The following is a 10,622-nucleotide window of genomic DNA, read 5'->3' on the forward strand; positions in this document are numbered from 1 at the left end:
TCAAAGGAGTTTCAGAGCTTGAGTTTCTTTAAAAATCTAATTAAATAGGCTTCTGTGAGAAACCACATTGAAGACCTAAGGTCCTACAACAAATCCAAAATTTCTAATGGGCATTCTCTTCTATGGTTCCAACTAACTGAGCACTTGTCCAAAAGACCTTAGGATTCTCCTCTTCACAGACTTTACCCAGTGTCAACTAACCCCAGCACCAGCATTCTGACTACTATATGGGACTTCTTTAGTTATGCCTGTCAAAAGTCTTTGAAGCCTGTTTCTGATATCTCTGCGATATCAGACCTCACCACATTATAGCTCTCTCAAAGAACCTTTGCGAAGTTTGGGTGTTCCAATGCCTCAGGTTCCAAGGTCAAGGGTCAAACCAACAAACAGAGGATTCCATGGCAGTTTGTTGCTTTGACAACAGTCTGCCCTTTATATAAAAATGGTAAAGGGAGGATGTTATCTTTTCTGCTCTACAGGTTACTTCAGCTTCTGCCACTACTGATGTCTCTGCCAACTCCTCTGCAGTCAGTGAACATCCAGATTTCGTCCATCTTCTGACTGACCAAATCAAAGACTTGAGAAACATTGGTGGTAGTCTCTGACAGAAATTTTTATCTACAATGGTACACAGCTCAAACAGAAGTATCCAGGCTGCCAACATATTCTTCTCCTCTGGGGCCATAGTTCTCTTGGTAGTAGGACTCACCATGGAAAACTGGGTGGAATTAGTTCCCAAAGTGAAAAAGGATAAGATGAACCACAGTCCATGGATGGGATGCTGTCCTCCTTTCTGGCCTGAAGGTCAGAACTATACTATGGAAAGGAGTGGGTGGAAGGGAAGTTTTCAGGGTTTCTTGACTTTAATCATCTGAACAACTTATCCATTATTTCTGGGAGCAACATTCTCAGTTAAGTATAAGCCATTTACTCTAAAATTTCACCAATTTAGCTATTTGAGAGAAAAGATTAGAGTCTCACTGGTTTAAGCACTGAATGTTGTTTGTTTTGTTCTGTTCTGTTTTGTTTTGTTTTGTTTTTTCCATCTTTTTGAGACAGGGTTTTTCTGGGTAGCTGTAGCTCTGGCTGTCTTGCAATTCATTCTGTAGACCAGTTTGGCCTCCAACACACAGAGACCCGATTGTTTCTGCCTCCCAAGTGCTAGGACTAAAGGTGTGTGCCACCACCACCCAGCTTATGCACTGAACTTTTGATAAACCTGGACAGTAGCAGTATGGTAGCCAGCACAAATAGACATGAGGGGTATGAAGAAAATGACTGGTCAAAGGAAAATGGATTTTAGCACCCTAGGAGTGGATGGGGTGGATTGAGGTACTTATCAAGCTGTGAGTTATAAAGAAGCTTATAAAGACACTGAGCTTCTGGGACAGTTGTCTCAAATACACTGCCTCTTTATTCTTTACTCCTTTTTTCTCCTCTGTATTCTGATTTTGTTAAGACCCTCATGAAAGTTTGACATAGACAATTGTGGAAAAGAGTCTGGAGGAAATATCTGTCCTCTCAATACAGCTTCTGTTTCCCAACAGATGACCTGATTATGATCCAACGCTTGATGAGGGTGACTCTCAACATGTCCATCTATATAAACTTGATCATAGGTCTGCAGTTCACCTTTATGATTCCTCAAAATAAGTGTATACACCTCTTTGTTGGCTTCCTGAGTTTCTTCACAGGTAACTTCCTAGCTCCACTGATAGAGTTGGAAGTCACAATGAGCTTACGGGTTTCCAGCCTGCAATCTTTAAATAGCTAGCCTTTTCAATTCTCTGATTCAGGGGTACATTCTGCTTTTGAATTAGATCTATCACTAACAGGATCACTCTATTGGTGACTATTGGTGCTGGTGAAAGGGGGGTGAAGACTTGAATAATGGGTTTAAACTTCCTGAGGGAGGAAAAACTTTTCTCTTCCTTTTGAACACTAGGTTGCATTTTGTTCTATGCAGTCACTATATATCATCACAAGCTTAGAAAAGGTCAACATGTGTACTTCACTAATTACAAGATCAAATGGATGACTTTCACTGTCTACTTAACCATTGCCCTGTTTCTTTCCTGTGGTGAGTATCTCCCGGGCCCTTGAAAAAAGGCAGTTAATCCTCCCCCCACCCCCCAAAGAGAGGAGTCTGCAATAATGAAAATAGAGAGTCGAAGAGAAGATACCGAAGCTCATACTTTAAAAGGTGAAAAATCACCTGAACTATCTAAATGCAGTTCTTAGAAGCAGAAAGCTGAAATTTGACGTGCTAGGTTATGTCTACCTCTGAGAGCATTCCTCATCTCCTTTTCAGTATTTTTAGTACCTTTCCAACTTTAAGGCAGAGATAAGCCATGAAAGTCACCACTAAGAACAATGGCTAAGAACAGTGTTCAATTATGTTAGAGGACCAGCGATCCATGGAGAACAGTTTTCAGGTACAAAATAGCCAGCAGCAGTAGCTGATACCAGAAGGACCCACCAAGACAAGAGGTTCCCTTCTTCTCTTGGGAAATCTCAGAACTGCATTAGAATTGCACGCACACACACCCAAAGAACCCAGACAGAAGCACATCTTCATTCAGAATGAGCCCTCCTCAGGGAGCTGAGAATCATGGAAGTTACTTGGCTAAAATTCTACCTCCTCTAACTAAATCATTCTTCTCCTGGATGATTCCAGATATCTGGGAAGTGTTCACAAAGCTCAGTGGTCAGAGTCTTCTAAGTGTTTATAAGGAAGTGGTCCTACACCTCCGCATGTTACACTAATCCTGCTTCCTTGCTTCTCTGCCCCTAGGTATCTTCTGTTTCATCCAGTGCACAAATAGTTGTGCCTGCTTAAAATTCTGCATACACCCAGAAGGAAGTAATGGCAAAAAACTGTCTGGAAGTTCAATCCAAGTTATTTCACTTCCAGAGCGCACCGTAATGCCTCGGAGCATCGTCCATGTGCACTCTGTGACCTCAAAGGATGGTAACATAGTAAAACCACATGTCCAAGGACGTCGTGTAACCTGGGCTCTATGACTTGACAATACGTACCTTTCAGTCCTACCTGCCCATTGCTATGGAATTAGGTGTGTGTGTGTGTGTGTGTGTGTGTGTGTGCGCATGTGTGCGTGTGTGTCTGTATGTGTGTATGCCATCATTTCATCTGTGTTTAGCATTATGAATATTTATGAATGCATTGAGATCAATGAAAAGATTCAGAAAATGTCACTTTTTAAATCTTAGTCTGATAAACAATTTTCTGTATATTTGTTATTAATACAAAAACTTTAAATACATAGTATTTGCTGCACTGTTTTCTCTGTAACAGTATAGAATATGTTTTTATTTTACTGTACAATATTTTGAACATATTAATGGGAAGACAAAGCAATATGGTAAATACCTGTAACTATCACTCCACTTTCTCAAGTTTTAAATTTATGTCCTTTCTTATTATTTACACTATTTCTATTGGAAGATTTTTAATTAAAATCAAAAATCTAATGTTAATATTAATTAAAATTAAACTGATATTCCTCTAGACATTTTCCTAATCTCATCTTTGTTTCCCATAATAAAACATTTTTCAGGATAGCTTGCCGATAATTTTACATCATGTTCTCATTTCTACTTTAATACCTCTGCATAAATGATGTCTAACTTTCAAAAAAATGGCATAAAACACAGTGGCAAACATAAGCTAGGATGGGACCATAAGGGAAAACTCGAGAAAGTTTATCACCTCTGTGAAACAAGTGTTTCTATTCAGCTTTCCTATGCGGCAAGATCAGACAATAAATTAGTAATGCAGCATTTCCTGTTAGAGTAGACATGTAAACACAAACTAAACTTTAGAAAAGTTTAGAAAGATTCTTCATTTGTATTAAAGGCAGGCTTTATCCAGATAACTAGAGCACCACGTTATGTTTGTGGAGATGCATGATGTTTTAAGATAAGTGTTAAACTATTTGGGGCTATTTTACACTCTGTTAATCACTGTTTACATCAGGGTTTGTATCAAGCCTAACCTTTTTCTGAGACCTCAAGACAGATCTCACACAATGAATTCACTAAGTTGCTTATAGAACAAACATGTCCATGATATACAATGCATAACTTGAATGGTCTATCATATTATGTGTGTGTATATATATAACAAGTTTATATGTTTAAATATATACACGTACATACATGTATATAATACATACATGAACATTTTTTAACTCTTGAGCACTCTTGCAGGGGAGGCACTGGTGCTCTGTGGCATTCCATCTGTGGCAGCAATCAATTGGCTAAACACCCCCACCCTGTTACCCAACTGGCTCATTCAGGGTCTCACAAAGAAATCCCATACTTTCTACTCTCTCTAGCCATTCAAAAGGCAGGCTTTCCGCGGTGGGAGTGGATGCTGACAGGCACATTTGAAACAAGTTGCTTTAACCTCTAAACATTGCTCGTTGTTGTTTGTTGTGTTCTACTGTGTAGCTACATATCGTGGTGCATTGCTTTCTGGCTGTTCTTTGCTGCATTGTTTTATGGCTGGTCTTTTACTACTTAAGATGACCAATTTGTGAAACTTGACCTAAGGATATTTTTGTGTTCAAGTCTACCCAGTCCCTCTTTAAGGTCATTTTCCACAGGCTTGTTATCTAGGAAGTAGATTTTTCAGCAGCAGTTTTCATTAGTATTTAATATAATCACTATTTTAAGTATCAACTATATAGTTTAAGTGTATGTTAGACATCATACCGAGCTTTAGGTGTTAGAGCTACATCATTGAAAAACCAAATGTACCCTGCTCTGCAGAAGTCCATAGGCTGCTCAGTTTCCAAGAGGGTTCTCTAGTAGTGGGAACAGAGACTAGACTGTCTCTGATGTGAACTCAGTGGCCAGCTCTTTGATCACCTCCCCCTGAGGGGTGCAGCCTTACCAGGCCTCAGAGACAGATGATGCAGCCAGCCCTGATGAGACCTGATAAGCTAGGGTCAGATAGAAGGGGAAGAGGTCCTTCCCTATCAGGGGACTAGGGAAAGGGCATAGGGGGAGAAGAGGGAGGGAGGATGGGCCTGGGAGGAGATGAGGAGGGGCTACAGCATGGATACAAAGTGAATAAATTGTACTTAATTAATTAATTGAAAAAGAAAAAACAAATGTAACAAAATAATAGTTGCCAGCCTGGTGAGAACAGGATATAATCAATTGGTACAATTTACTTTCAGGGCCAAGAAAGACTGCACAGACAAAAAGGAAAGGTTATCTTAAATATTAAGGATGATTTGAAATTAACAAGTTTGTGGATGAAACAATGGGACAGATAACAGGCAACTATATGAATACATTACTTGGCCTCTCTGGTTTTAGTGTTACTGGTCAAGGAAGAAGAAGGAAATAAATGTGAATTCTAAAGCAGTTGTCCCATCTATAATGTAGAGTATCTGTTTGTGCAGAGTAAGTCATTTGGAAATTTATTATTTGGGCATGAAAACATTGGAAGGGGAGACAATATTCAAATATTTGTGATGAACAAATTTTATTAGCACCTAAACCTTATTTCAATAGTTAGGGCCCTTTGGGTTTTCTGATAACTTAAAATTCTGAACCCTCCACTTTCTAACACACTTGAAGATTACTATAAATAAATGGGAAAATGTATCATATGACTGCAAATTCCTCAATCGTCCTAGACTTTCTCCTCCTCATTACTATACCACTTGTTTTTACATGGTCAAATTGCTGAAATCTAAAACTGGCAGGCAAATTTAAACATAATCAAGGAAACATAATGAAATACATGATTTCTCTTCAGAAATCCTAGAGATCAAAAACTGAATGAGTTTTTGAATGAGATGACATGAGAGTATTTCAAGGTTAGGAGACCGTTTTCCTGGTAGGGCACATCTTAATGCCTACTGAGATCGGTCCTGGCAGGAAAAAAAAGCCAGCACTTGCTGATGAAGCAAAGGCTCCAGACACCAAGCTGGAAAGCACCACAGAACATGGTGTAAAGAGAAGCGGGTGACTAGTGGAAGGTGTTAGTGGGGTGGTGGTTCAGGTCCTCATCTACCCACAGTCCCCAAAAGCTGTATGTCTCTAACTTTGCCCACTGCACTGGGGGAACAGAGATTAAACTCATGTAAAATCAGAACAGAAGAAACAGAAGACTTGGGAATACCATACACAGTGAGGACTTGTGAAGCTTAAAAGGGAAGCTCATTTAAAATATTTTGTCTCCTCTTACATACAGCATGAACAGGCAACAACACACCCCCATATTCATAACCTCCACTGGACTGAAAAAAACAAAACAAAACAAAAAAAACACAACTGACCAGTGAAATAGCAGAACTGAAATTAAGAGATTTTCTACAAACTGAATAAAACTAGAAATAATTAGGTGAACTATAAATAAGGTACCACATTATCACTCATATATGGGATCTAAAAAAGTCAGTTTCATAGAACTTGAGTCTAGAATGCTGGTTACCAGAGGCCAGATAAGAAGGCATCATGGCCAGGAGATAGCAGAACAATGGATACTAGCTTACAGTTAGAAGTTCAGTCAGATAAAATGAATAAATTCAAGAAATGTGTTGTATCACATAATGAATATAAATAATATATTTACTATACTCTGAAAAAATATTAAAGTAATAAAAGTATTCTGACTCTCCTTTGCCAGAAAAAAACCAAGGTGTCTGTGAGTTAGTGCATATGTTCATTAGCTGGACTTAGTAATTTTCCAATGTGTATATGCACATATATGTCAAAATAATATATTGTACATATATGATAAATACAATTTATGTCAAATTTTAAACTTTTTGTAAGAAATATTTGGAATTAGCTTATTTTGGTGCTTCTGATGTAAAAAAAAAAAATAAAGTAATTGGAATTTAAGAAGGCTAGGAAAAAGACTCGGGAAATAAAGGCACTGTCCACAAAGCTTGATGAGCCCTGAGTTCAGTTCCCAGCATTCACGTGGCATGAGATGAGAACGGACTCCCACAGGCTTCTCAGCCTCTCCATATATGCTGGAGTATCCAACAGGGGTGGGGGGAGAGGGAAAAAGAGAGGGACAAGGAGAGAGAGAGGAAGAGAAAGAGAATAAATAGTTAAATGTTTTAAAAGTCTTTTTAACAGCTGGACTATCAGAGAAATATAACCAAAACCTCAATGGTAGAAGGTCCTTATTATAGGCTAGAGGCTCTTGATTTGGGGTGTAAATGCTCTCTTTCCTGGCGAAGCACCCCCTTTGCTTCTTTATGCCATCAGAATAGTAAGATTTCAAGGAGCCATGAAACAAATATGACTCCAAGTTGCCTCCAGTCACGGAAGTACTTCCCCTAACATGCTCCACAGGACTCAGATTATCCAACTCATCACAGAATGACACTGAGGTCAGACTTCAAGTTCAATAATAAGCAATATTGTTTCTCTGTCCACGTCTTTCGTAGATTCAAGAGACAGACTACACCTGCTGTAGACAGCTGGTCACAGAATGAAGAATTGAGCTTCACGGTTCCCAGCCACCCTCTCTTGGTTTCTGCCTTAGGGACAAAATTCAAAAATTTGAGAGAAATGTGTTGTACATAAATAAGTAGTTCTACTTTTATTATTTATAGGTTATTTTCTTGATGAAATAAATTCATTGAGGACTTTTGAAAGAAGCTGCCATTTGCAAACTTTAAGAACTAAGGAGCTATTTATTTGCCAACTTTTAAACTGGAAAGTCATCACTTGTGAGCAGATTCAAGTTCACACAACAGAAGGCCAAAATTTCATGTAGCAAAGAACAGCTTTCCATAAAATGGGGGCAAAGAAATCCCCTTGGTGTGGAAACAGTGAATGAATGACACAGTTCTCTAAGTCATATACAAGTATTCTTGTATCCATAAATATTAAGATGGCATAAATGATATAAATTTGTAATTAACATCTAAGTTCTGTGGCATGCTGAAGGAATGTGTTATTGGACTCATTATTCCTCATGCATGGAAACATACTACAAGCACACAAAGCCAGAAGACTCTGGCAGGGGGAGCACACAGCTGTTTCCTAGATAGTAGTCACATAACCATTGACAGAAACAAGAGCAGCTGATGAAAACAGCTGTGGATAATGCAAATTGCTACAGATTAAAGAAGTAAAATCTAGACAAAGACTCTTTCTGGGAAACCTGGGCATCAGGGGATTTGATTTGGGTGAGACCTAGTTTTTGCATAGAATCATATACTTTGGATTGCCATCATGCTCCACTTTGTTATTAAATTCAGGGGTCACAACTTGTGCACTAAGTCAGGTCCAACCACCAGTGCAATATTAAAAAATCCAAATTAAAAAATATTCAAGTGGAGAGCATAAAATGAAGATTTAGTCGTGTCCACATTGGTAAGATGGATTCCAAGGAATATTCTCCAACTCTTGCTTCACCCCTTCCACTTTTACCCCTGCCCACCTTTGACCCCACTGTGTGGGCTTTGGTCTCCTCCTGTGACATGATCTGACAACTTGGTAGAACTGTGTGAAATCTTTATCTGGGAGACGAATTCCCCCTCTGGTCAGTGTTTTTGCCTTTTCCCAGCATGAATTTCCTGGGGGGAAATTTCCATTTCTTTGAGGCCCGCTGTTTCAATAGTCTGATAGTCAGATGGAGAGACTCAAGTGTCTCTTTAGAATATCTCCATTTCTCCCAGCCGTGTTCCACCGCAAACTACAGCAGACTCTAGCAAGGCAATTTATTTCGAATTTGTCATTTGTCTAAATTATATAAAATAAGGTGACTGTGTTGCTGGGTGAGAGGACAGGAAGACTTGAGGTAGTAGGTGCAGTGAGTCCACAGAGACTTCAGTTGTCAAGTGAGTGTAAATACTTAAGAAAAAACACTTACCTCAGCCCAGAGAATCCTGAACAGCCTGATGAACGCAACACCCTTGAAATCACCCATGTTGATGACGAAGCTCTAGGTTCCCCTTTTCTCTTTTCTTCCCTTCTTTCTCCCCACATCTCAACAGGAAGAGATAATCGTGAAAGTTGTCTGAGTCAAATGCAGTCACATGTGTCAAACTCTACAAACGTGTGTGCAGGTGGACAGCTGGAAGCCATGAAGGAAGCATGCCTTTGTGCACCCATGAATATATGAAGGATTACAATGCCCTTCTGGAGGACTTTTACAAGCAGACACCCATAACAACAACTTTCCCTAAGAGGCTTGCCCATGAGTCAGGGAATAACTATCCAGACATACAAAAATACTTATCTAACACACTGTAAATGTTCTATTCATGAGTGGATGATGAACTCCTGCTATAGGACATTGTCTCCAGCCCTGTCTTATTTAAAAAAAAAAAAAAAATTTAACTCCTCTCTCTCTCTCTGTCTCTTGCATTTTAAATGTTTCCCCTTGTCTCAGCCTCCCTAGATATGGTTATCGAGGTATACAAATCTTACATTGTAATGTTTCTTATTGTTTTGGAGGAAACTCTCTTTATCTCTCTTCCCACATTGTTATATAGATTAACAAAATAAAATATCAGTATCTACTCCCTAATGCCTTGCCCTGCCTCCTCTGGAAGGCAGCCCTCACTTACATCATGAGGTCTTATAGCATGTACATTGTTGTTTATCGCTCGCTGAAGACAGCCTTAACTTTCTAATCAACTCAACAGAACTTTGAACAAACATAGCAGTGATCCAGAGCAGCAGCACGGTTACTGAGGAGGCAATATTCTTGGAAGCAGAATAGAAAGACAGATAGATAGGCAAAGTTAAGAGAATCTGTGAGGGAAAGAGACCCTTAACCCAAGAGTCTAGTTAAAGTCTCTCAACAGATGACAGTAGAACACCTTGTCACAACTAACAAAGCCCACTGTGGAGATTTCCTACATAAAAATGTTTCTTTTCATATGGAGATATTTTCAAATTAGTATGTTAAAATAACAGTGGGGACTGGGGAGATGGTTCATAAAGTGAGTCTCCTGTAAAAATATGATTGATTAGAGTTCAAATAATTTAGAAAGTATAGTAAGTTATAGGGTTATTGTGGACAAAGAAGCAGTGGATGGCGAATCACACCAAAGGCTCCTCACAAGTTTATGGGAAAAAAATTACAGCAGAGTGTGGCAGAATGGAAAGGCAGGAAAAAATTAAGAGGACACAGAAAGGGAGAGAAGCCTTTCACCCAGGGACTGAAGTCCAGGATTGCCTGCAGAGATAATGCTTGTATTTCTAAAGCTATTTCAGTGAAGATGTTCAAAACCAGGGGATCATGTTTGCTTACAGCTAGAATGTTTGTAATGCTGAGTTCAGCCTATCAGCATTCCTATCTCAGCCCTAAATCTAAACAATACACCACATAAAACTGTCCTATAATTTCATTTACAAAAGAAAATTGTGGTAAATAAGTAAACCAACTCATAAATCTACTTAATTTTTAAAAATTAAACTTTGGTTAATTTGAAGGTATATTGTAAAACTATATACTTTGAGCAAAGTAACTTACAAAGCCATAGATACACATATTCACACACACACACACACACACACACACACACACATGAGTGTTAAATATTCAGCCAAAAGTGAATTCTTTATGTCTAAATAAAAGTGCATCCACCCCAATAGGCACATTTGTTTTT

General features: G+C 38.8%; 1 protein-coding gene across 2 annotated transcripts; it reads left to right on the forward strand.

Annotated features, from left to right (window-relative positions):
- Positions 1-623: 623 nt before the first annotated feature.
- Positions 624-3,024, forward strand: Tmem225 (transmembrane protein 225). Of its 2 annotated transcripts, XM_021626498.1 has the most exons (4): positions 624-804; positions 1,548-1,694; positions 1,946-2,080; positions 2,795-3,024. In XM_021626498.1, the coding sequence occupies exons 1-4, from the start codon at positions 624-626 to the stop codon at positions 3,022-3,024; spliced, it is 693 nt and encodes a 230-aa protein (XP_021482173.1). The 2 variants fall into 2 exon arrangements, with proteins under 2 accessions (XP_021482173.1, XP_060233480.1); XM_060377497.1 differs by lacking the exon at positions 1,946-2,080.
- The last annotated feature ends 7,598 nt before the right edge of the window (positions 3,025-10,622 follow it).

The sequence above is a fragment of the Meriones unguiculatus genome, chromosome 1 (genome assembly GCF_030254825.1).
Source record: "Meriones unguiculatus strain TT.TT164.6M chromosome 1, Bangor_MerUng_6.1, whole genome shotgun sequence".
Classification (NCBI taxonomy): Eukaryota; Metazoa; Chordata; class Mammalia; order Rodentia; family Muridae; genus Meriones; species Meriones unguiculatus.

Excerpts from the sequence above, each read along its gene's own strand:
- Tmem225 (XM_021626498.1), top strand. The coding sequence starts at position 624 with ATGGTACACAGCTCAAACAGAAGTATCCAGGCTGCCAACATATTCTTC. Across the intron at positions 805-1,547 it reads TCCTCCTTTCTGGCCTGAAG|ATGACCTGATTATGATCCAA; the intron begins GTCAGAACTATA and ends GTTTCCCAACAG. Across the intron at positions 2,081-2,794 it reads TGCCCTGTTTCTTTCCTGTG|GTATCTTCTGTTTCATCCAG; the intron begins GTGAGTATCTCC and ends CTCTGCCCCTAG.